This window comes from Emydura macquarii, unplaced genomic scaffold, assembly GCF_026122565.2.
Source record: "Emydura macquarii macquarii isolate MOO-44397 ecotype Brisbane River unplaced genomic scaffold, CSIRO-AGI_Emac_v2 contig_691, whole genome shotgun sequence".
NCBI lineage: Eukaryota > Metazoa > Chordata > Testudines > Chelidae > Emydura > Emydura macquarii.
Genome location: NW_027130828.1, coordinates 53,723 through 80,858, shown reverse-complemented (window position 1 = coordinate 80,858; position 27,136 = coordinate 53,723). Strand labels below are relative to the sequence as shown.

The 27,136-nt window shown below is 44.3% G+C and overlaps 1 protein-coding gene across 3 annotated transcripts in view; it reads left to right on the top strand.

The window, feature by feature from the left end:
• Positions 1–26,347, top strand: part of GARNL3 (GTPase activating Rap/RanGAP domain like 3) — a 172,118-nt gene extending 145,771 nt beyond the window's left edge. For all 3 annotated transcript variants that reach the window (XM_067541634.1, XM_067541635.1, XM_067541636.1), the window contains 7 exons: positions 4,209–4,275; positions 12,924–13,031; positions 13,538–13,656; positions 14,523–14,658; positions 23,368–23,577; positions 23,934–24,045; positions 24,951–26,347. In XM_067541634.1, the coding sequence (XP_067397735.1) occupies positions 4,209–4,275; positions 12,924–13,031; positions 13,538–13,656; positions 14,523–14,658; positions 23,368–23,577; positions 23,934–24,045; positions 24,951–25,104 (906 nt within the window). In that variant the 3' untranslated portion in view covers positions 25,105–26,347. The remainder of the gene's footprint in view (positions 1–4,208; positions 4,276–12,923; positions 13,032–13,537; positions 13,657–14,522; positions 14,659–23,367; positions 23,578–23,933; positions 24,046–24,950) is intronic.
• The last annotated feature ends 789 nt before the right edge of the window (positions 26,348–27,136 follow it).

The following is a 27,136-nucleotide window of genomic DNA, read 5'->3' as shown; positions in this document are numbered from 1 at the left end:
TCAGACTCAGCACCAAGTACCACAGCGTTGGTAAGGAGTGCTCTTCCTGCCATGCAAGAGTTCTGGCACTGTTAGCCATCCCTAGTGCCTAGGAAAAGGCACAAGAAGCAGCCTAATGAGAGGGGACAATCAGATATTATAACCCGCATTTCGTCCCTCCCCCTCATGACAGCGAGGGTCTGCCTCAGCCTTCTATGCCTCATGGCGGCCTGCACCTACGTGGTCCCCATGCCAGACTACACCTCAGACCCCTCCAGATGTGGTTGGCGTCGGTGTGTTCTCCAGTTATGCACCACCTGGACAGGATACTTATGGTTTGTCTGGAAGTACTTATCTCCCTGGTGGGGACAGATCCACGTCGGGTGCTCTCGGGAATGCCCTTGAAAGCGCCCGGGTCATTGGTAACACTGATTTCCACTGCCTCAGACCTGGGGTGGGGAACTCACTTGGGTTCCCTAAAGACCCAGGGCATGTGGACCGCAGGGGAACTGCGGCCGCACATCAATATCAAGGAGCTCAGGGCAATTAGTCTAGCCTGTATGGTCTTCCTGCCACATCTTAGTGATAAAGTGATGCAAATACTCACGGACAATACGGTCTCCATGTACTTTGTGAACAGATTGGGGGCGGGGGGCGATCGGCTCTGTGTCAGGAGGTGTGAGTTTCTGGGACTTTTGCGTCACTCACAACATTCACCCAATAGCAGTTCATCTCCCAGGAGTCAACAAGTCTTTGGTTGACTGTCTCAGCAGGTCCTTCGCCACGAGTGGTCCCTCCATCCAGAGGTAACGACCCGCATCTTCCAAAGGTGGGAGGTGGGGCAACCCCCAAATGGACCTCTTTGCCATCAGTGCCAACAAAAGTGCCGTCACTTTTGTTTCCATCAGGGACTCAGTGCGGGCTCCATCACAGATGCCTTTCTCCTCTCCTGGTTGGGGAGCTTCTTGTACGCCTTCCCACCAATACCGCTAATCCACAAAGTCCTCCTGAAAGTGAAGAGGGAGAAGGCCCGGGTCATCCTTGTAGCATCAGCATGGCCACAACAACACTGGTTTGGGATACTTTTAGAGCTGGTGGGACCCAGGCTTTGGACCCTGCCGCTGCAATCGGACCTCCTGTCTCAAGATCAAAGTCACCTGCTGCACCTGGAACTGACCCACCTTCATCTGACGGCATGGATGCTCCATGGCTGAGTCAGGAGGAGCAAGCCTGCTCAACCCAAGTTCAGGGCTTGCTCTTGGAAGGCAGGAAGCTATTGACCAGATCAGCCTATAGGGCTAAGTGGAAGTGCTTCACCTGCTGGGCGACTGAACATGGCGTGTCCCCAGCAGAGGCATCGATCCCAACAATTTTGGAGCATCTGCTCTATCTGAAACAAGGGGGATTGGCCTTCTCATCTATCAAGGTCCATGTAGCGGCCATATCTGCTTTCCACCCTCTGGTGAAAGGTAGAACAGTCTTTTAACACAATATGACGGGCAGGTTTCTTAAGGGATTAGAAAGGCTTTTCCCACCAATAAGGAAGTCTTCTCCTCAGTGGGACTTGAACTTGGTCCTCTCCAGACTCAGCGAACTGCCCTTTGAACCCATGGCCTCATGCTACCTTACATACCTGTCCTGGAAGGTAGTCTTCCTGGTGGCTATTATGTCCACCAGACAAGTTTCAGAGATCAGGGCATTAACATCCGAACTACCCTACATTGGGTTTTTATAAGGACAAGGTCCAACTACGCCCACACCCAGCCTTTTTGCCTAAGGTAGTCTCTCATTTTCACCTTAACCAGGACATCTTTCTACCTGTCTTTTGTCCAAAACCTCATAGCTCCAGTGAAGAGAGACGCCTGCATTCTCTCCATCTGAGACAGGCTCTGGCATTTTACATCGACAGAACCAAACCCTTTTGTCATTCAACGCAACTCTTTGTGGCTATTGCGGACTGGAGGAAGGGGTTGCCAGTTTCCTCACTGCATATTGCCAAGTGGATCATGGCCTGCATCCAAGTCTGTTATGAGCAGGCTGGAATCATGCCTCCCATGCCTTGACAGCCCACTCAACAAGAGCGCAGGCCTCATCTGCGTCCTTTCAAGCTCACTATCCAGGACATCTGCAGGGCAGCTACCTGGTCATTGGTACATACCTTCGTGTCCCACTCTGCCTTAACACAGCAAGCTCGGGACGATACTGGCTTCAGTAGATCGGTGCTTCAAGTGTTATGTCCATGAGCTCCTACCCACCACCGGGGAGACTGCTAGTAAAGTCACCTAATTTAGGAATGGAATGAGCAAGCACTCAAAGAAGAAAGAAGTTACTTACCTTGTAACTCTTGTTCTTCGAGATGTGTTGCTCATGTCCATTCCACACCCACGCTCCTTCCCCTCAATTGGAGTTCCAGCAAGAAGGAACTGAGAGGGAGGGGGAGCCAATGGTGCCTATGAGCGGGTGCATGTGCATGCCACTGCAGGAGGTGCTAGAGTCAGCTCCTACAGGTACCACTAGGGAAAAAAGTTTTCCGGCACCGGTGCATGTGGCACGCGCATACACACCTAATTTGGGAATTAACTTGAGCAACACATCTCTAAAAGTAAGTAACCTTTCTTTCCTGTTCCCAGATTATAGAAGTCATACTTACTAATAGCAGAATGGACTCCATGAGAAACTGTTGTCTTGCCAAGTGGAAACACCTCTCTATCTGGGCCCAGCAACTCTGTATGTCTCCTGAGTCAGCAGTTATCCCTGATACCTCAGATGACCTTCTTACGCTCAAGAAGTCGGGCTTTTCCCTTAGCTTGACACAGGTTAACCTAGTAGCAATCAGCACATCACCCTCCATCAGACAGCTACACTGTCTTTACTCACCCAATCACCTCCAAGTTTTTAAAAGGTTTTAATTAGAACTTTCCCAAGAATAATAAAACCAACCCTCATTGGGACCTTAATTTAGTGCTTCCAACAGTCATCCCACCACCCTTTAACTTGATGCTTTACCTGTTGATGAAAATTTCCTATCTTGCTGCCATCATCTCAGCCAGACAAATAAGTGAGCTAGGAGCCTAATAGCAAATTCTCCTTATACTACATTGCATAAAAACAAGGTCTCACTACAACTACAACTTAAATCAGTTTAGGAATTTCATATAAAACAGAATATGCACTTACCTATGTTCTTTCTGAAGGCCCACACCTCCGCCATAGTAAGGCCACAACAGAACAAGTCCAAGGATAAACTATTTCCTCCCAGAAGATCTCCAGGTGGATCTCTGACTGCATCCTACTTTATCAACTGGCATACTGTCTTAGCATACACACACAGGGTTTGGGCTCATCCTATGAGAGCACAGGCAGCCTTAGTACCATTACTCGAATAAGTACCTCTGCTTGACATTTACAAGGGTGTGTCAGTTCCAGCCACACATTCATGAGACAATGTATGCCTTCTTTCAAGCCTCCTCCACTGACACATTCTTTGGGATGGCAGTTCTGCGAGCAGCCATTCCAGCTGCATCCTCGCACCGACCTTTTCTCTGAGTACTGCTAGGCAGTCACCCATGGTGAAATACACACAGAGACCAGCACGTGAAGAAACAAAGAAAGTTATATAGTCTTCGTAACTGGAGTTCTTCAAGATGCGTGGTCCCTATCTGTGTTCTACTGCCTGCCAAGATTTCCCTCTGATTCAGATCTCTCTGATTTGCAGTAAAAGGAACTGGAGAGGTGTCAGTTCGCACCACCGCTTATACTCTCAGTATGGATCATGAGGAGAACAGCTATACAGGCAAAACAGATGCTAAAATTTAAAGACTCATCTAAATCTAAAACTCTCCAGACTCAGATGCATCAGTGCATGCGTATTCACAGTTGGAATACAGATAGAGACTACACATTTTGAAGAACTCCAGTTATGAAGGATAAGTAACTCCCCTTTTCTAAACATCTGTGTTGCCAAATAAGTTCTTCTACTACATTATAATGTTACTATAGAAAATATTAATTGCAAAACTAATCGAATCCCTTACTAAGGATGCATTTACAATGAATGCCAAATAAAAGCATAATTACAGAGGGTTACACTTGAAAAGGACAGATTTTGTTCTGAGCTGCAGGAGTGCATCTCCACTGACTCTGGGACAAAGTGTGCATTTTTCTAAAAAGCAGTTTGTAATAACCTCTGTATCTAGTCTGCCCACTACCCTTACCCATTATCATTGCAGGTTAATTTTGTTGCAGCTATTGATGTATATGAAGATGGTGAAGCTGGTCTACTGTTGTGTTATAACTGTAAGTATTGTTTTATTTGATCCAGGCAATAGCAAAGGAAGTTTGAAAACTTAATATATCAATCTGCTTGTATCAATCTTATTTATGTCATTGGGATATGTATCTACATATTGCGAGATGATATAATTGCTATGTTCACAGTTTTTAAATATACATCATTTCCACTGCTGTTTTTGACAAATTACAGGATTTAGAAACATCAGCGACTTGCTTCTATTTTCAGGTGTACAGATGAAATTCCCCAATTTTGGAGAACCACCTCTGGTGTTTATCATTCACTAAAATGCCAGCTCTTAGGTATCCACTATTATAACTGCCTTTCTGTCTATCTAGGGTACTTATATGGCCCCATTACCAACAATCTTTAATCAACCATCCAATGATTAGGACTCTAGCCTGAGACTTGGGAGACATTAGTTCAGTTCCTTGCTCCACCACAGACTTCCTGTGTAATCTTGGGCAAGTCAATTAGGCACCAACTTTTTAAAGGTATTTAGGAGTCTAAGTCTTATTTTCAAAAGGGGTTCAGGCACTTTTACAAGCCTAATACCATTGTCAGTCAATGGAATTTAGGCTCATAAACACCAAAATTCCTTTTGAAAATGAGATTTAGGCTCCTAAATTAGGTAGGCACTGCAGCATTGAGTGCAGTAATGCCTAAATACCTTCAAAAATCTCGGCCTTAGTCTCCCTATGACCACATTTCCTAACGACACAGAGATGTTGTGGGGATAAATACATCAAAGATTGTGAGGTGCTCAAACATTACACTAATGAGGTCCATATAAGTACCCATTGATACGAAAGATTAGACATGTGAGGGAATACTAGCATCCTTTCAGACAAAATTCAAGAGTTCTTCTTCAAATGTTTGCTCATGTCAATTCCAAGTAGGTCTACACGCGTTGCATGCACAGTTATTGGAAGGTTTTTCCAGTAGTGGTACCAGTCCGATCAGTACAGGCGTCCCCTGGAGTTGCGCCTCCATAGCGCTGTATATAAGAACCTGCTGACCCGCCACCGCCTCAGTTCCTCCTTACTGCCTGTGATGGTCATTGGAGCTTCTTGCCTTCTCCCATCAGCAAGCTTTCCTCTAGTGTTAGAAATGCATCAACCTATAAATAATAATTATAGGTAGTTTAGTTTTTAGTTAGGTGAGTATATTTGGGGGAACACTCTTCCATTACAATAGGAGACTGGGGCATTCCTCAGTCTCAAGGTTTCAAACCATGTGGGACCTGCCAGAAGCCTAATCCCCAGGGCGATCCCCACTAATCCTGCTTGAAGTGTTTTGGGGAAGCCCATCAGGCCGACCAGTGTAAGATTATCAGGGGTTTCTGGCCAAGGACCAAAAAAGATGGGAGCATCAGACTTAAGCACCTTCTCATGGAGGCAGCTCTCCACCCACAGGCAAGCCATTCAGACTCAGCACTTAGCACCTTGGGGCTACCCTCTCTAAGGGAGACTACGGTGCAGAAAAAGGATCCAGCACCAAAGGACCCTCGCCATCGGTACTCCCCAGTGCCGAAGACCTAGCACTGTTCCCACTCCCCGGTACCGCACAAAAGGCGGAAGTAAACAGACAAAGGGCACTCGTCTACAGTAAGGGCTACAGAGAGAGGTGATAACCTTGTGCGTTCCATGACTGTACCTTTCCCTCCAGGGCCGGCACTGTCGACTTTGGCCCCGCAAGGGATACCATCGAGGGAGAGCCATGTTGCAGAACTGTACTCTCCTTCCACCCCAGACACATTTGAGGCGGCCAGGGACCTGACAGCAGTCCCCCACCAGAATGAGGAGCAGGAGAGAAGACCTTTGGCATCGCATCAGGGTGCAGTACCGTTTAGAGATAAACCTGCCTGTGATTTCCTGCACCCCCATGTTCACCTTTATGGTATACTTGTGTATCGTTTAACACAAAGTATGTCATATAAGATCATAGATTCATAGAACTTTAGGGTTAGAAGGGACCTAAGGAGGTCCAGTCCAACCCTATGCTTAAATCAGGACCAACCCCAACTAAATCATCCCAGACGGCTCTGTCAAGCCACATCTTTAGAATCTCTAAGGATGGAGATTCCACCACCTCCCTAGGTAACCCATTCCAGTGCTTCACCACCCTCATAGTGAAAAAGATTTTTCTAATATCCAAGCTAGACCTCCTCCACTGCAATTTGAGACCATTTCTCCTAGTTCTCTCATCTACTACCACTGAAAAGAGTCTAGCTCCATTCTCCCTGGAACCCTTTCAGGTCGTTAAAGGCTGCTATCAAATCCCCCCTCACCCTTCTCTTCTGCAGACTAAACAAGCCTAGTTCCCTCAGCCTCTCCTCATAAGTCATGTGCTCCAGCCACCTAATCATTTTTTTTTTTTTGCCCTCCTCTGGACTCTTTCCAATTTTCCAACATCCTTTCTGTAGTGGGGTGCCCAAAACTGGACACAGTACTCCAAATGTGGTCTCACCAATGCCGAATAGAGGGGAATAATCACTTCCCTCGATCTGCTGACAATACTCTTACTAATGAAGCCCAATATGCTGTTAGTCTTTTTGGCAATATGGGCACCCTGTTGACTCATACCCAGTTTCTTGTCCCCTGTAACCCCCAGGTCCTTTTCTGCAGAACTGCTGCCTAGACAGTTGGTCCTCAGACTGTAGCAGTGCATGGGATTCTTCCATCCTAAGTGCAGGATTCTGTACTTGTCCTTGTGAACCTCATCAGATTTCTTTTGGACCAATCCTCTAATTTGTCTGTCACTCTCTATCCTATCCCTATTCTCCTATGTATCTGCCACTCCCCCAGCTTAGTGTCCTCTTCAGACTTGCTGAGGGTGCAATCCACCCCATCCTCCAGATCATTAATGAAGATGTTGAACAAAATCGGCCACAGCACCGACCCCTCGGCACTCTGCATGTGACCGGATGCCAACTAGACATAGAGCCATTGATCACTACCTGTTGACCCCAATGATCTAGCCAGCTCTCTATCCATCTTATAGTCCATTCATCCAACCCATACTTTAATATGCTGATAAGAATACTGTGGGAGACTGCATCAAAAGCTTTACTAAAGTCAAGGTATATCACATCCACTGCTTTCCCCACATCCACACAGTCATCATAGAAGGCAGTCAGGTTGGTCAGACATGACTTGCTCTTGGTGAATCCATTCTGACTGTTCCTGATCACCTTCCTCTCTTCCAAGTGTCTCAAAATGGATTCCTTGAGGATCTGCTCCATGATTTTTCCAGGGACTGAGGTGAGGCTGACTGATCTGTAGTTCCCCAGATCCTCCTCATTTCCTTTTTTGAAGATGGGCACTATATTTTCCTTTTTTCAATTATCTGGGACTTTTCCCAATCGCCACGAGTTTTCAAAATAATGGCCAATGGCTCTGCAAACACATCAGCCAACTCCCCCAGCACCCTTGAATGCATTGCATCCGGCCCCATGGACTTGTGCATGTCCAGCCTTTCTAAATTGTCCTGAACCTGTTCTTTCAGCACTGAGGGCTGCTCATCTCCTCCCCATTCTGTGCTGCCCAGTGCAATAGTCTGGGAGCTGACCTTTTCTGTGAAGACAAAGGCAAAAAAAGCATCGAGTACTTCAGTTTTTTCCACATCATCTGTCAGTAGGTTGCCGCCCCCATTCTGTAAGGGGCTTATACCTTCTCTGACCACCTTCTTGTTGTTAACATACCTGTAGAAACTCTTCTTCTTAACCTTCACGTCCCTTCCTAACTGCAACTCCAATTGTGCTTTGGCCTTCCTGATTTCACTCCTGCATGCTTGAGCAGTATTTTTATACTCCTCCCTAGTCATCTGACCAAGCTGCTGCTGCTTCTGACCACTTCTTATAAGCTTCCTTTTTGTGTTTAAGATCCCCAAAGACTTCTTTGTTAAGCCAAGCTGGTTGCCTATCATATTTGCTACTCTTTCTGCACATCGGGATGGTTTGTTCCTTTGCCCACAATAAGGTTTCTTTAAAATACAACCAGCTCCCTTGGATTCCTTTCCCCATTATATTAGTCTCCCAGGTTGTCCCTCCTGAGGGAGCCAAAGTCTCCTTTTCTGAAATCCAGGGTCTGTATCCTGCTGTTCTCCTTTCTTCCTTTTGTAATGATCCTGAACTCGACCATCTCATGGTCACTCATGGGTGCTGGGTGAATCGCCCGTTAGGAGAGGCTAGCCTATGGCTCCTCCCCTTCCACATGAGGCCACGCCCCGCCCCCTCCTTCACCACCATGCAGTTCCCCCCCCACTGCAGCCAGAGGAGCCCTGCCCCACCCCACCCTACCCAGAGCCAGGCCGCCCCAAATCCCAACAGGGATGCCCTAGCCAGCACCTGCAGCTGCCTCAGAGTCCTGGCTAGCAGCCCCAGAACCAGCCTGGCGCCCTGAGCTACATGTGGGCCCAGCCACCCCAGAGAGGCAGCCACATGCGGACCCAGGGCCCACCAGCTGCCCCGGAGCTGTGCACAATCCTAGCGCCTGCTGGCAGCCCCAGGGTGGCAGCCCCAGCCGTGGCTCCAGCACAGACATGTAGGTGCTGCATACGGTGGAATTGGGATATTCTGTCCAAGTCTTCTCCTTCCCACCCTCCCATTCTTCTTCCCCATCCCTCTTCAAGGATCCTTCTCACAAGCAATTCCTTATACAGGAAGTGCAAAAGCTCCTATGAGCAGGAGCAGTAGAAGAGGTTACTCCAGAGCTAAGGAGAAAGGGGTTCTACTCCTGATATTTTCTAATACAAAAGGCCATTGGGAGTCTCAGACCTATCCTCAATCTGCAAAACCTCAGCAGATTCATGAATATGTTGAAGTTTCTCATGGTTTCTCTGGCCACGATCATCATCTCCCTGGATCCAGGGGATTGGTATGCTGCCCTCAATTTAAAGGATGCTTACTTTGTATTTCAGTAGTTCTGTCTCACAGGAGGTTCTTCAGGTTCGTACTAAATCAGGCTCATTATCAGTTTACAGTCCTTCCCTTCAAGCTCTCAGCAGCCCTTCGAGTTTTCACCAAATGTATGGCAGTTGTAGCCGCTTTCCTAAGGAAACAGGTACAGGTGTTTCTGTATTTAGATGACTGGCTAGTTAAGGGCCATTCCAAAGAACAAGTACAGGTCCACATCGATCTGATATGATCAACCTTCAGCAAACTGGGTCTCTGGCTAAACATGCCCAAGTCAACATTGTCCCCTACTCAGAGGATAGAATTTATAGGAGCAGTCCTATATTCGATTCAGACCAGGGCACTTCTACCAGAGTCTCGCTTCAGGACTATGTGCTCCTTCATAAAGGACTTGAGTCAATTTCCCACCACTATGGCAAGAAATTGCCTGAAACTCCTAGGTCACATGACTTCCTGCACATACATGGTCCAGCACATGAGGCTGCAGCTCAGACCTCTCCAGGTGTGGTTGGCATTGGCTTATCGACCAAGCAAAGACAAATCGGACAAGGTGGTTTCACTCCATCCTTGGATCATTGAGGTCCTCCAGTGAAGGACCAATGCTCAGCTGGTATGCTCGGGAATTCCATTTTCCAGACCCCAGCCATCACTATGTCTGGTTACAGATGCATCCAAGTCGGGATGGGGAGTGCATGTAGGGACCCTCAGGACTCAAGGCCTTTTGTCCCCGACACAGCTGTTGCTCCACATCAATGTCAGGGAGCTGAGAGCAATTCACCTGGTGTACCAAACATTCCAAGTGTCAGTCATGACAGACAACACACAGCAGTGTTGTATATAAACAGCCAGGGTGAAGCGCGCTCTTCTTCCCTATGCCAAGAAGCTCTCAAATTGTGGGACTTCTGCATCGCTTACTATATGAACCTAGAGGCATCTTACCTGCCTGGATCCCAGAACATTCTGGCGGACAGTCTCAGCAGAACTTGTCACAATCATGAGTGGTCCATCCGTCCAGATATACTAACAACATCGTCCAGCAGTGGGGAGTTCCCCAAGTAGATCTGTTCATGGGTCAAGTAGTAGACCCAACTCGACAGGAAGTGTCAGCAGTTCTGTTCCTTCCTCAGCCACAGCCCCGGGCTCAATCGCAGGTGCATTCCTCCTTCCATGGAACCACCACCTACTTTGTTTCCCCCGTTCCTGCTTGTGCATAAGGTCCTACTGAAGATCAGAAGGGAGAGGGCATCCCTCATACTGACAGCCCCAGAGTGGCCCCAGCAGCATTGGTATACAATGCTGTGGGAGTTGGTTGTGGTTGCTCCAATAACTACCATTGGTATCAGACCTAACCATGCAGGATTACAGTCGCCTGCAGCATCCCAACCTCTAATCTTGTTACCTCATGGCATGGAAGTTCCATGACTGAATCCCAGGGAATCTGCCTACTCGGGGCTGGTCAGGGATGTCCTCCTAGGCAGCAGGAAGTCTTCCACCAGGGCTACATATTTGGCCAAGTAGAAAAGGTTTTCCATTTGGGCAACACAAAAAGGCACTTCCCCATTACAAGCACCATTGCTCTTCATCTTGGATTATCTGCTACACTTAAAGCAACTATAGCTGGCAGTGTCATCTATAAAGGTGTACCTGGTGGAGATCTCTGCATTTCACCTGGGTACAAATGGGCGTTCAATCCTCGCTGATCCATTGCGTGTTCCAGTTTCTCAAGGGTCTGGACAGACTATCCTCAGGTTCGTCGTCCAGTGCCAGCATGGGACCTTAACTTGGTACTCACCTAGCGCCCCCCCCCCCCTTTGAGCCCTTAGTGTCATGTTCGCTTCATCTCTTGTGAAAGGTGGCATTCCTGGTCACAATTACCTTAGCCAGAAGGGTATATTCAAGGTTTTGACATCTGAACCTCCATATAGGGTGTTTTACAAAGACAAGGTCCAGTTGCGACCTCACCCTGCCTTCCTCCCTAAGGTGGTATGCCAGTTCTGCATGAACCAGGATATCTTCCTCCCAGTATTCCTCCCCAAAACCATATGCCAATAACAGGGAGAGAAGCCTCCATTCCCTAGATATTAGGAGGGCGCTAGCCTTCTATATAGAGAAGATCAGGCCCTTTCGTAAGTCAGACCAACTCTTTATCACTATAGCATATAGGATGAAAGGTCATCATGGATCATCTTGTGTCCAGACCTGCTACAATCTAGCTAATGTGCCAGCCCCAGCACTCATAGCACACTCTACTAGAACACAGGCTTCCTTGGCAGCTTTCTTGGTGCAGATCCCTACACAGGAAATCTGCAGGGCTGCAATATGGTCATCAGTCCACACATTTACAGCACATTACACCATCACTCAGCAGTCCAGGGACTGCACAGCATTTGGCAGAGCCGTTCTTCAGTCAGCAATTCTGTGAGTTCCGACCCCACCCTCCACCCCCACCTTGGGTCAGCTTGGGAATCACCTACTTGGAATTGACATGAGAAAGCACTCGAAGAAAAAATGGTTTGCTACTTTTTCGTAACTTGTTCTTCAAGATGTGTTTATGTCCATTCCAAAACTCACCTGCCTTCCCCTCTGTCGGAGTCTTCCGGCAAGAAGGAACTGAGGAGGCAGCGTGTCAGCAGGGCCCTATATACAGCATCATGGAGGCGCCACTCCAGGGGGCGCATGCACTGACCCGATGGGTACCGCTAGGGGGGAAATGACTCCAGGGCGCGCACACCTACTTGGAATGGATATGAGCAACACATCTCAAAGAACAATAGTTAATGAAAAGGTAGGTAACTGTTTTTTCAGTCCAAGTAAATAGAGTAAATAAAAAGAGCTGGGATTTGTAAGCTGGTTTTCAGTTTTACTAGAATCCCTGTTGTGTGTTCTACTTTTAGAAAGATGGTAACTTCCTTGATTTCAGCTCTGACTTTGCAGATGTACAGATAAAATTTAAGCATATTATTCCTGGCTTAAAGTGAAAAAAGTCCTTCAACTAGGGAAATGGATTTTGATTCATAGTTCACATTGGATAATCACTACAATAATCTCCAGTCAGTGGAGTCCTGCCTCTCTAACTGGCTGACCTATGTTTTTATTCTCCTTTTTGCTTTTTAGTGTTGGAAAATTCAGTTTTATGATTAGAAATAAGTGCTGTAGAAGCACTTGCAGATGGAAAAAATATGCAGTGCATGAAAACCACGATAGAATTTGAGCAATTGTAAACATAACCCTGGGGTACATATGTCATTTGACTAATAAAACCTCTATGCCTAATATCCCCTATGCCTCACACGGAAGTTTCCCGTCTCTGTACATTTCAGCCTTTGGAGAGTGTGAACTGTGCTAATGTTTCCTGCTGGCTGACAGATACTGTGCTATTGATGTTAACTTCAGAACATTTCTTCCCTGTGTCTTTAGCCACAGACAAGTAATGGAGGATCAAGGGAAACAAGGGAACATGATTTCATTAAAAAAATAATGAATTGTAAAATTCTTGTAATTGTTGACCTCAAAGTAGGCACTTACAATCAGATTTTTACCAGAGATGTGACACAATATATTATATATTCTATATTACCTGTTTTTCGCCCTTTAAAAATTGTAGTCAGTTAGTAAATTCATGTTTTTATGGTTTTAACTGCTGTATAGGAAGATATAATCCAATTTTCTAAGCTATTTTATCTAATGTCAATTTGCGTGTCATTTTCTGTGTGAAGTAATAGATGCTTTTTCTTACAGATGTCTGCTACTACAGAAAGGTATGCCCCTATAATGGGGGTTCTCCTTTGGTCCAGACATCGGCATCTGACTTCCATTTTAGTTGGAACCAGGTTCCTTATGCTATTGGTAAGAAGAGACTGTAGTAACCCAGTAGGATGGTTTAACATTTCCACTTGGTATGGAATTGCACTAGGCTCCTACGGGAGCAGCAGTGGGTGTTACAGTCACATTCAGTTCTAGGATCATGCCAGTTCAGCTAGATTTTTGCATTTGATAGTTTAGAAAAGCAAGGAACCTTTGACAGATTTTTTTCCATGCAGAAACAAAATTCTGAAATCACTGGCTTCTTTTTCTTGTGCTCACCCATTCATTTGAGAGATTCCAACTATACCAGACGAAGTGTAGCAAGTCAGTAATCACACAGGCTTTATGCAGCTGGATATCCAGCAGCATTTTAGAGGCTGTTTAAAACCTCTAAAATATTTACACTAGAGAGATGAGATGCTAGAGAAAGTCAGATTTTCGGGAAACTTCTCGAATCTTTTTCAAGGTCTAGGTGCTTTTGTAAAACATCTGAGATAAATATATGTTCATAATTTTTCTCATTAATAGTAGCCCTTGTTCCCTTGCAGTTTGTGCTTTCCCTTATATCCTGGCCTTCACTACTGATTCCATAGAGATCCGATTGGTGGTGAATGGGAACCTAGTCCACACAGCTGTGGTGCCGGAACTTCAACTTGTTGCATCACGGGTAAGACACAGAAAAATGGTATTGGACCCCTGTGTGAGGTCACATTTCTAGTGTGTATGTGCAGCTTCTTAGGTAACACAGGCTTCTCTTTTCCATCTGAAATTCCCTTGACTGAACATAGGGTAAAGGGGTTCAGTGAGTTACCATTTGTGAATGGATGGAATAAGTGCAAATAGGCCAACTTCATTCTTGGATATTTCCATGACTTCAAGGATAAATTTGGCCAAGTGTATTTTGGTCTTATCCCTTACATATGCACATGGAAAAAGGAGGGAGGATTCTCTATTTTTAATGAGGAGCAGTGATAGTGAAGGAAAGATTATGCTACATTTTCTACTTGCATATGAACACAAGTTGGTTATTGAGCCTAACCCTTGGACTTTCATCCAGTTCCGCAGTTGTATTTGAGGAGCACACAATACCTGGAAGGGTAGGGGTGTGCAAATATGGCTCTGTGCCATTTTTTACCTTCTCCCATTCCTGGAGCCATCTGGGCTGGTCACCTTTGTCCTTCAGGCTACTCTAATGTGCATTCTTTAATGTACATTCATTGCCAAGAGGGCCAAGGGGCTGGGACAGCAGTCAGGAGTTGACAGCCCACTGAAAAGTTCAGGCCATGCCTCCTTCTCTTACTGCAGGTTGAAGGATTGTGTAAGAGCTGGCTGCTCTGCCCACTCTACCCCACCAGAGGATTCTTTTCCTCTGGGGTGATTCTCGTAGGACCAGCTCCAGATGTCTTTAAGGCCTTTGCATTGGCAAATCAGCATACAGTGGCTGCACCATGTAAAGGACAACCCTTTGCACACAGTCTCAGTGATGAACTGGGAAATCTGGCTTTGCTAACAATGAGTTCTTTGTCATTTCAGTCAGATATTTATTTTAAAGCTACTGCAGCAGTAAGTGGATCATCCAATAGCAGTTCCAAGGAAACCAGTTCAAATAGTTCTCCTCGGACACCAACATCTCATGAAATGCCAGAATTCCCTTCTTCCTCAGCAGAAGGTAAAGTACTGTTGGGGCTTGGTTGGCTGTTGATTTTTAATCACTCCGGCAATTATCACATTTCCAATGCCTCTGGGTTTTTGCCTTGGTGAATTTGGAGCTTGTGAAAGGTTTTGGATTGACAGCTCTTGGGGCTGAAGACTGAAACTTTCTATATATTCACAGAATAGGTATGGCTGTGCCAACTTGCTCTACTTTACCTCCTGCCAATATCCGTCAGCACTGCTCTGGAGGGTACTTTCCTAAGAGGAGGTGGAGGGGAATCCAGTTTCAATGGCCTGCTGAATCTTTGGCAACTCTTTTTTAGGGCTAAGACAGCAAACAAAGATACCAGTTATGATGCGAATTTCATAAGAGGGACAGTTGCTTACTAGAAACTGAACTGAGACATCCTCCTTACACCTAGCTCATTTCACCACTGAAGTATTATTGCTCCTTTACAGAATGAAAATATTAAATAGGCAGCCCCGGCCTCAAAGAGCTTGCAATATCGCTTTAGACGTGACACAATCCGGACAGTAACAAACAATAGGGGGAATGAATGTGAAATGATAAGGGCCAAATAACAGGATCACACACTGTACACCAGGGGTGTCAAACTCATTTGCTATGGCGGGCCAGATTTGAATTAAATGTACTTCAAGTGTGCCATATATACCATAAATCAAAATACTAGGCACAACCACTTTTATGTAGTAGTATATTTTATTTGCTAGATATCAGCAATATAAAAACTGCAGTAAATTCACTTCTACAACTACTACTATTTTACGATTGAAAGAATCAATCAATGATTAAGAATTATAGTACTGTGCACTGCCCCAAGACCACACTGTCCCTCTCCCGCCTTTTGGAGTGCTGTGTCTTGTGCACACAGCGCTCCACGCACTGTCGCCAGAGCACATAGATCTCGTGGCAGCGCATGACGCTGCGACATCTCAATGCCGCCAGAGAGTACAACACTGCGAGATATTGCAGCAGTGCGCGCGCTGTCGCCAGGGGCCAGACCAAAAAGGTTGGTGGGCCGTATCTGGCCCGCAGTCCGGATGTTTAACACCCCTGCTGTACACCTCTTTGGCTAAGTTAAATATGCTACTGCTGCTGCATAGCTCTGTTAGAAAAAAACAGGAAAGTCATTTTATTTCTACTTCGAGTGATTGCTCATACCCATTCCAATAGAGGTGAGTGCGCGCCCTGTGCACTGGTTCCCGGAACTTTTTTCCCCTTAGCAAGCCCCGTAGGGCCGGCTCAGGCGCCCCCTGGAGTGCCGCGCCCATGCCGCAGTATATGAGGCGCCGTCAGCCCTGCGGGCCCTCAGTTCCTTCTTTCCGCCCGTTGACGGTTGCTGGAATGTCTGCCTCTTGCTCAGCAGGTAGCTTCCCCGTTGTTCATTAATTAAATAGTTGTTAATGCGGCTGCTAGGAATCATAGGGCCAGACTTCAAGGCACACCAAGAGCTACTCAAGAGGGTGGCCAGTAATTTAAATTTGGAGCTCAAGGAGCTTTGCTGTGTCGGGGTCAGCAGGGCCGTCCAGAGTCGCCCTGCCAGTGCATGAGAGAGTTTTGAAACTGGCCAAGGCCCTTTGGCAAACCCGTGCCTCGGTTGCCCCTTTGTCTAAGGGCGCCGAGAAGAAATAATATGTTCCCTTGGAGGGGTTCGAATTTCTATACACCCACCCTGCTCTGGGGACTCTTGTGGTTGATGCCGCCAACCAGTGAGACAGGTAGGGGGCCCAAGGCAATACCCCAAAGAATAAAGAGAACAAGAAGCTAGACCTTTTCGGCCGCAAGGTCTATTCTACGGGGGCCCTGCAGCTGAGGATCGCCAACCACCAGGCGCTCCTTGGCAGATACAATTTGAACCTCTGGTCCTTCTTACGGCGGTTTGCCCAGAGACTGCCACAGGACCAAGCAGCAGACTTCGCGACGGTCCTAGACGAAGGCGCTGCGGTCACAGGGTCGACCTTACAAACGGCCAGTGATGCAGCAGATGCTGCTAGCAGGGCCATGGCTTCAGCCATTGTAATGCGGCGGTGTTTGTAGCTGCAGTCTTCGGGGTTATCTCAAGAGGTCCAACGGTCCATCCAGACAACGGTCCATTTCAGACACAACTGATTACAAACTGCATGCCCTGAAGAACTCGAGAGCTACACTAAAATCCTTAGGGCTGTACACCCCACAGGCCTCAAGGCGTCAGTCTCGGCTTCAAGCCCAATGCCAGCCCCAGCGTGCCCCTAGGCCGCCCCCAGGCCCGCTCAACCCAGAAGGGGCCGGGATAGGTATAGGGCGCCTAACCGACGCGACCGCTTGGGGTCTTTAATGGGCCCCCAACAAGGCCCAGCCAAAGGACAAAACAACAAAAGGCAATTTTGATGGTGCGCCCGAGGGTGGCACCTTTACCATTCCCCTGGATCTGACCCTACCATTCGCTTACAGACTCAGGCCATCCTACACTGAGTGGCAAGACATCACCTCAGACTGTTGGGTCCTTGGTGTGGTCCTCAGGGGCTACGCCCTTCAGCTCACAGCCTTTCCCCCCGGACTCTCCCCCTACCCTGTCCCTCTTCCGGGACCCCTCTCACAAGCAACTCCTCATACAGGAGGTGAACTCTCCTCCTCAGAGCTGTGGAAGTGATTCCTCCACAGGAAAGGGGTTCTATTCAAGATATTTCCTCATTCCCAAGGCAAAGGGGGGCCTGAGGCCCATATGAGACCTCCACCGTCTGAACAAATTGATCAGACGTCTCAGGTTCCGTATGGTTTCCCTAACCTCCATCATTCCCACTCTGGATCCAGGGGACTGGTATGCTGCCCTCAACTTAAAGGATGCATATTTCCGTATCTCCATTCTTCCCGGTCACAGACATTTCCTCCGGTTTGTGGTAGCAGGCTGCCACTACCAGTTCTCGGCCCTACCCTTTGGCCTCTCGTCTGCCCGCAGGGTGTTCACGAAGTGTATGGCGGTGGTGGCAGAGGGATTCAGATCTTCCCCTACCTGGACAACTGGCTGATCCGGGGCAAGTCCAGGGCCCATGTGAGGAACAGCCTGTAACTCACCTGCGCGACATGCACGAGACTGGGGCTGCTCATCAACGAGCAGAAGTCCACTCTCATCCCAGTGCAGCGCATAGACTTTATTGGGGCCACGCAGGCCAGAGCCTTCCTCCCACAGCCTCGCTTCATGGCGATGGCTGCCATAATCGACAATCTCCACAGGTACCCCATGACGACAGCCAGGCACTTCCTTCAGCTGTTGGGCCACATGGCGGCCTGTACGTATGTGGTGAGGCTGGCTTGCCTCAAGCTCAGGCCTCTCCAGGCGTGGTTGGCCTCGGTATATGCATCAGCCAGGCACTCTCTGAACAGAGTGGTCACCATTCCCACTCAGATCCTGACCTCCCTGAACTGGTGGAGGGATCCAGGGGAGGTACTGAGGGCTGTCCCCTTCAGAGACTTGGCACCATCAGTAATTCCCATCAATTCTCTCATCAATCTAAGCAATTCCACTTTCTTATTCTTTCTAACTCACAAAATATGTCTGAAATCAGACTTAGGCCTTGAATCACAGAAATGTAGGGCTGGAAAGGCCCTCAAGAGGTGTAGTCCATTCCCCCATGCTGAGGCAGGACCAAGTTCTAACTTGTTTTTAAAAACCTCCGATGATGGGGGTTCCACAAGCTCCCTGGGAAGCCAGTGCCAAAGCTTAACTGCCTTTATAATTAGAAAGCGTTTCCTAATATGTAGAAGAACCCAAACTCAGGGGTCCTTATTTACAAGTCCATTGCCCAGCGGATAGTTCAGAATTAGCCAAACAACAGATTAGCAAAGTCAGATTTTTATTCTTTACGTAAAGAAGGTGGTCCCTTCAAATGTAAGGAACGACGACCTACTTACAAAAAACTGACCGTCTTATAAGGTGGTATAAACAAGTCTTTACACGTCACAGTTTCCATGGTCATACATACTAAAAAAATATTATCTATGAATTTTCTAGCTGAGTGCTTGCAACTTTCCTTATCTAAGTTACAAGGTCTTTCTCTGCATTCCATCCCTACTGGCGTCTAGGCCTCTTAACTATTTCATTACTTCAAAACATTCTAAGATTAAATAACTGCTAAAAAGACATTTTCAATCTCAGGCTTTTTACAGCCATTTCTAAAATCAGTTCTCAGCAGAAACAGAGACCCCATCTTCTTTTCCCTTCACAAATATCTAACCTAAATCTCTCTCACTGCAGTTTAAGCCAACTATTTCTTATCCTCCCTTCAGCGGACATGGAGAGCGATTGATCACCATCCTCTTTAGACAAGTATCAGCTCCCCCATCAGGCGTCTTTTCTCAAGACTAAACATACCCAATTTTTAACCTTTTCTCATAGGTCAAGGTTTTCTAAACTTTTTATCATTTTTGTTGCTCTCCTCTGGACTTTAGTGCACATCTTTGTTGATGTGTGGAGCCCAAAACTGGACATGGTACTCCAATTGAGGCCTCATCAGTGCCAAGCACAGCACGTTACCCCTCATGTTTTACATACAACGCTCCTGTTAGTACACTCCAGAATACTATTAGCCTTTTTTGCAGCTGCATCACATTGTTGACTCACGTTTAATTTGTGATCCACTATAGCCCCCAGTACTACAGCCTACCCCATTATTCACTATGTTGTAGTTTTACATTTGATTTTTCCTTCCTAAGCGAAGTACTTTGCACTTGCCTTTATTCAATTTCATTTTGTTGATTTCAGACCAGTTCCAATTTATCAAGGTCCTTTAGAATTTTACTTTTGTCCTCCAGAGTGCTAGCAACCCCTCCCATCTTGGTGTCATCTGCACATTTTATAAGACTACTGCCCACTCCATTATACATATAAATGCATCTGTGAGGAATGTTGCAGTGTCTCAGTGGTTTACAATATAAGCTTTTTCTATAATTATCTGGCTATTTGTTCATTAAAAACAAATAGTTTTATAAATTCACATTAAAGCTGTTGGAGGAGATGAACATCCGAGTGGCAGCAGCTGTCCTGTGTTTAATTTGTACAGCTATAGTGGATCAGTTTCCTAAAATGTGGAAGATGATAATTTATGGGAGAAATCAGGACATTTTCAGTCCTTTTGTTCCAATGTGATTACCAACCAGCAGTGTCCCCAGATCTACTGCATTCAATAGTGCCTCCCATAACTGTGACTAGAAAAGGCAGGTCTGCCTATGCTGTATCTTCTGGCTGCACAGACCTACTCCCTCATGTTTCCTCTCTTCTCCGAAGGCCCCCCCAAGCCTATGACATCCATTCCTGCCCCCCACAACACCAAGCCCCCCCCCCCCCCCCCAGCTCCTGCCATTTTGCACATCCCCCTGAAAATCTTCTGTGGTCATCCTCTGCCTTCTCTTAGATGCCCCACAGTCTATTCTCCCCCAGTCTCCACCAGGCTCCCTTCTCCAGGCTTCATCTTCAAACTGCTTCCTTCTACTCCCAGCGATTCCTTCCCTCAGCCAGTTATTTACATTTATACATTAAATTTTGTTTTTTAAAAATCTCATGGATATTTTTCAATGTAGATAACTAGTCTGAGGAAGGAGAAAGCAGGGCATCACGAGGGGGTGGGATGAAGGCCTCTGGGGGTGGTGCTATTTCCCTGACATACTCTACATACCTCTGCTCAGCATAAGACTATTTTTTTATGTGAAGTACCATTATATCAGTCTTTAGTCATCAAACAAAGTCCATGTTGACACATTTAACTTTTATACATGACAGAAGATTCAGTCCATTATGACAAAACAGTAGCAGCAGCTTTTTTCTTTCAATTTACCCTTTCTGAGGAAACTCATTTGAGCATAGAATCATAGAGTTGGAAGGGACCTCAGGAGGTCATCTAGTCCAACCCCCTGCTCAAAGCAGGACTAACCTCAGCTAAATAATCCCAGCGAGGGTTTTGTCAAGCCGCAGCTTAAAAATGTGGCATGTGGCAATGTTTTTCTATCTAACATTGTAGTTGTGTAATGCTTGCTGGACTGTTAACATATGAGAGAAGGAACACATATTTTTACTGGCTTTACATATAAAAGATTTTAATCATAAGTTTTAAAAAATTTCTAGAAAAATGCCACTCCTGTTCAGTTTGATAGACTACAAAAATATTGATTTTTCCAATCAAAAATTAGAGGGTGACTGAAAATAGGGCTTTTAATGGAAATCCGAGAATAGATTTGATCATGGATTTGTAAAAATGACACGCTCATAGGCATTGTAATGATGCTCACTTTGTAATATGATAACACCCTGTTAAACAAGGAGAGATGATTAGTATATTCTATGTCTCTTTAAACAAAAGCTCACTGTTGTAATGAAAATTGTTTTGTTTCTGATATTCACATGGCAAGGATTTGTAAATCTTAATACATACTTAGAATACACACACACCATTTATCACTTTTCTTGTTCACCTTATAGAGTCAATGAATAACATTAATCTTTTCACTATGTATTCATACAGGAGTTTTCAGGGTTCTAATCATTTTTGTTGCCTGGTTCTGAACTGTCTCTAATTCTGAAATATCCTTTTTGAAATGTGGTGATCAGTATTATTGCTAAGAGCATCCCATTGATTTATAGAATGGTATTATAATATTTTTTCTGTATCATCCTCCATCCGATTCTTTATGCATGCTTACATCTTGTTTTCTTTTTTAAAGAGAAGGGGCAACAAAACTGACTACAGTGCCTGTAAAGAGATTGACTGGTAGTGAATTTAGAAAGCATCCAATGAATAGAGGAAGAAAGCACATTTGTGAATAAATAAGGGAATGGCAGTGACTCAGAAAACCATAATATCAGACAAAAACCACATAAGAGCAATGGACTCGGAAAGGGGGAGAAAATTCTGTTGCACACAAGCATTTAAATGACTATGCAAGCCATTTTGTGCCTCTTTTGAGAGAATTATACAGGATTAGGAACACTGAGAGAAAAGTATGAGCTGTAGAATAGATTGTCACCTTCTGCTAAACTAGCTTTTAACGATGGGGGAAGACTTCATAACCCTTAGAGCCTTATGATTAAGAACCAAAGAGGCTGAGCCCCTTCTCTGACGATAGCTGTTCCATTGAGGGTGAGAGCAATTATCCATCGAAAGGATGTTCCTTATATTCTTTCTTTTCATTTTTTGTAGGAAAAAACCCTGACTATGGCAGAGTGCGGACTAAAATTCTGGTTCCTAATTCAGGTTCAGATTGAAAAGTTAAACACTAAGTTAAAACTGATATTTTATATATACATACGATGCACACAATCTATTGAATATCTTATCACAAGATATCATTCAAGTGTATAGACCTCACACAGATAAGGAATGTGCCAGAGAGGCCCTGGTGCTAGGGCTAGCTCTGGCCCTGACAGTCATTTTTGATAGTGAGGAGGCCTTTAAAAGGGAGAAAGCTGCAATCAGTGGGGAGGGGGGGCGGCAGCAGCAGCAGCAGTAGCATTGCCCTAAGCAGCAGACTGCAGGAGTGACTTCTGAAGCCTGGAGAGAACACCCTGATTCTGAGGAGAGTACAGTGGCCTCTCAGGGTAAAACAGAAAGGTTGAGCCTGACACAGAGGCCCAGCCAGAACAATTTCCCCAAAACGCCTTATGTTGGTGCTGGATTGCTGGCAGTACTGTAGACTCCCCACTCCCTTTGCTGGAGTCATAGGGAGAGTGTATCCCCAAATACAGTAGGGTTTGTGACTTTCAATTTTGATTCCTCATCCAGAGGGATTTAAGACTCACAAGGGGCAAAGCCCCACCATGCAAATAGTAAGGAAGTGGGACTATGCTTGGAACACCAAGTGTAGATAACTGGGCATGGTCAGGTTCTCCCCACCCTCAGGGAGGAACCTCCAAAGATTCTGTTATATGCACCTTATACTGAATCATCTGGCACTAGCCACTGTTGGAGAGAATACTGGACTAGATGGACTCTGAGTCTGCATAGCAATTCCTATGTTCCAAATTTTGTGGCTTAATGTCTTTTACTGAAAACCTGGTCCACCATTAACCTTTATGATTGTTCATCTCAACATATATGTTCTAGAAACTCTTTTTAATTAAAACTTTTTCATCACTTTTTAAGGCTTTGAAGTTCGTTTGTTGTCTTTGCTTTGTAGGACTTAAGAATAGATACTTCCAGTTATGTTTCCTCTTGTTCATGTTTGTGTATATATATCTTATAGCACAGTTTCGGAGTTATAAAACATCAGTAATATTATTAGTTGAACAATGCTACCAAAGAAAGCAGGGTTGCAAAGGGGTACACATGTCCCTGTGAATTTACTGCCCAGCTGCTCATAAGGGATTTCTGATGGTAACATTGAAAAGGCAAGCTTGCATCCCCGTTGTTTTTAACTTGCATATAAACTAATTTATTTTAACAAAGGGAACAGCAATCCTTTTGTTTTCCCCTCATCTAGTGCTCTGTGTCAGTAAAATGCTATCATCACTCCACTATAATTATAATCATACTCTATTAACAGCATCTTCTGTCTAGTTGCAGTGTGTGTTATATCCAGTTGTAAGATGGTAAGTACTGGACGTAAAGAGCCATGTCTTTATTATATCTAGCTAAGCATTCTGTCACCACTCAAGTGATAAAGAATAATGTGTCAAATTATTATTACTGTGAAAATATGAAAGTCTGCTTCTGGTTGTTTTTCCTTACTGTGTTTCAGGTGAAGTTCAGTATAAAACCTTGTACAAAATTCCTCTTAGTAACCTGGTTGGGAGGAGCATTGAACGACCTCTAAAATCACCGTTAGTCCCCAAGGCCATCACTACCCCAACGTCCAGTGGTATTGCCTCGGTTCCTGTCAGTCACTCATTATCTTTGTCTCGTATGGAAATTAAAGAAATTGCAAGCAGAACACGCAAAGAACTACTGGGTAAAGCCTCTTGATTGATGCAATCAAGTCTCAATTATACGACCTGGAGTCTGTGTCACCAATTTAAATTTCTGAAGAGTGACACATTGTCAGCAGGAAATATTTAAAAAAAACAAATGTCAGCTGGTGGGGAAAAAAACAGCTTATTTGTGAAAGGGCTACATGCTTTGAAGAAAACATAAAATCCTTTGATTGGTAATCTGGTCTCTGATTAGCTAATGTACACAGTAGAACTGTATTCTAACCCAGTCAGAATGTAGTCAATCTCTAGTAGAAGCCAATGAAGAATATTACGCTATAACATCCTCATGAACATTTAATCTCATCTGAAAACTGTCTTTTATTCCTTTATTGAGGCCTCATGGATGAGACAGTTCCCAAATCAGAAGTAGCACAGAAGCAAAAGAAGCTTCCTCAAAAACGATCAGACTCCAAGCAAGGAGCAATAAGGTCAACAAGCAGTGACAGGTAAAGAAGAGGATTTTAAAAAGAATCACACTAAATTAGAGGGTATAATCCTTGGGGCATGTGTTTTCCTTTGTAGCACTGTGGGTCCTGACCCTGAGTGAGGCTGCTGGATTGTACTGTAATACTAATGATAAAAACTATAAATATTTTTAAAACAATTGTCCATAACACTGCCTGGGAGTGTCAGAACTGGGCCAAGTAATAATTTTGGCTAAGGACAGTCAGTATTTTCATATCATCTCTGATTTCTAGGTGTTTATAGCCTTTTTGAATTATATCTGGGTGAACCAAATCATGGACCTATGAACAAAACCAGAGTAAATGGTCTTTGATAGGATAGCCGCCATGTTTGGGCCTCTCTCAGAAGGATTTTGGCAAACAGATTTGCAATTTATGAACTCACTAGCCACTTTCCTCCTTTCCACAGTCCTTGCTGCCTATATAGAATTTCTCTAAACTGCTTCCCCTTTTGTGCTGCCTCTCTCTGCAATATTTAGTGCACTATAGAATCTACGCCTCGAACAAGCAAAGGCAGGATTTGGCCCAGACATGACTGACTGGTGATTTATTCACTAACACAATTTTAAATTACAGAGAATAAAAGTAGATTGATTTTCAATATTTTGACTGGCAAAAACAATGTTAAAATATTTCTGAGAAGTCAGCTATGAACTTTAACTTCTAGGGAAATTTGATTGTCTGTAAACTTGGTATTTGTATGCATTTTCTGTTGTGCAGGTCGGTGAGAATGAGTGAATACTCTGACAAATCAGAGTTTAAAAGAGAGGAGTCAAACAATTCCCAGGACATAGATCTGTCTTTGATCTGCGCTCAGCGATAGCTGTTCATTTGTTTCTTGCTTTGTTCTGTGTGTTTTCATAGTGATTTTGTTTTCCTTCCTACAGGATAATTTCAAGCTCTTTTGAAAGCAATTCTGAAGAGAGTCACCTTTCCACTAGTTCAGATCATGATACTGCAGCTAACCGGGAGAGCCCACCATCTAGCAGTCCATTTCACCTTACTACTTCATTTGACGAAGACATTATTGACTTGAAATGAAGACAATCTTGAGTCCCCTAGTTTCTCCTTTTCCTTTCTTATGACTCTGAAAGCCTTATAGAACTGTCGTAACACTGCTTTAATGATAACACATGGCTAGAAATGGAGTATATTGGTGATTAATCTCTACAGAACCCAACCTGTTCTAACTGGGCCAAATTGGGTGAATCTTTTTCGGCATCTTTATGTTTACCTTTCTTAGTTAAAGAACCATTGGTTCCTGTTGTAACAAGGTGGTAGGTAGCAATGATAGTTTTAGGTTGAAAATTTTAAGTAAATAAAAGTATTTACTTTAATTCTTCTGAACTTATGTTTGGAGTACCTGGATGAAAGTAACACTTAATTATGTTGTTTGTAGCCATTGATATTATGAATTGTTCCATAGCAAAGTGTGTCACATAGAAAGATGATCTTTATAAAGAAAATAATTTATTTGAAATTTTTTAAAAGATAAAAACAAACTTGTGAGAAGGTTCTTTTCAGCCAGGATTATCTATCCCTGAAGTGGTACAGTTCTGTTATAACATTTACTGAAGAAACAAGGATATTCTATGAAGATCAGGTAAGATAAGGCATAAATTTCTAACAGTGAGAGTAATGTACCATTGGAACAATTTACCAAGGAACATGGTGGATTCTCCATCACTGATTATTTTTAAATCAAGATTGGATGTTTTTCTAAAATATATGGCCTAGGAATTATTTTGGGAAGTTAAATGGGCCTGTGTTATACAGGAAGTCAAACTAGATGATCACAACGTTCCCTTCTTCAGGCCTTGGAATCTATTAGTAAGATACAAATATGCTTTCTTCTCTCTCATCTTTCCATGTACATTTTTTCTGAGAGGAACCTGAAAATAAGATGTGGAGTAGAAATTTTGTAGAAATATATGAAATTTCAAATGATTCCTCTAAAACATTGAAAATCAAAGATAGGCTAACAAAGCAACTGGAATATGATCCCTGTTGTGTACCTGCAGACTTCTCGATAACATAGTATGTAGGAGCCAACATCTGATTTTGCCTTCCATTTTCTATCAATGTTTGGACTTGCAGATGAACCTCTTGTTAACATGCAGACACCTGTATTTGTTGCTATTTGCTTGTGTATTAACTGTGTAAATGATGAAAGTTTTAGACTGCTCCAAATAGCTACATTGTGTTGAGTGGATCCAGGCTGAAATTTCACTTAACAGTTAGGTTTTTATGGTGAAATAGTAACAATAAACTTTTGCTGTGTGAAGGATAGATTTCACCTACAAAATGTGATTCTTGAGGCCTTTCCTGCATTTTCTATTTGCCAAAAAATCAATTTGGAACAAAAATCAAAATGTTTTGCTTTTTCATTAAAATGTGATGTTTTCCTCCTTTTTTACTTTAAGATGTTAGCTCTATTTACAAGTTATTTCTTGTTCCATAATTAGAAATAGTTCAGCATCTTCATTATTTTGGGGATGCCACAGCTGAAAACTTGTGCCTTTTAAATGAATGTATCTGAATATAATCCAATTTCCTGCCTAGTACTCTGCACACTATTACTAACCTTTTACTAGTAAAAATAGCTGCTAATTGCTCCACCAAGAAAATATTAATTCACTTCATTTAAAGGATGTTTCTTCTTCTCAACTGTAACAGCTGATCAAGGAAAGAAGCAATGTTTTTAGCTGCAATCATTCTTTCAGTGGAAGAAAGTATTTTAACAGTGGTTAGCATTACAGTATTTTTGAACCAGTAAATCTGTGGGTTGTAATTCTAGGAAAAAACATCTAAGAAAAGCGAGCTGAAATTGTTTGCCAGAGATTCCAACTCTTGTGAAAAAGCACTCCACAATCACTGGAAAGAGCTTACACATTTCTATGCCATTTACCAGTTCAGTTCAGGTTGAAAAATGAAGTTGAAAGATGCCAAGTGTAGCACTTACTTTTGATGGAGTCTGGGGCTTGTTCTATGTGTGAAAGACAGTGTTTCTTAATACAACTATATTCAGGGCAGATCATGGTAGCATGTATGGGGGCTCATTGCACCCACTTTA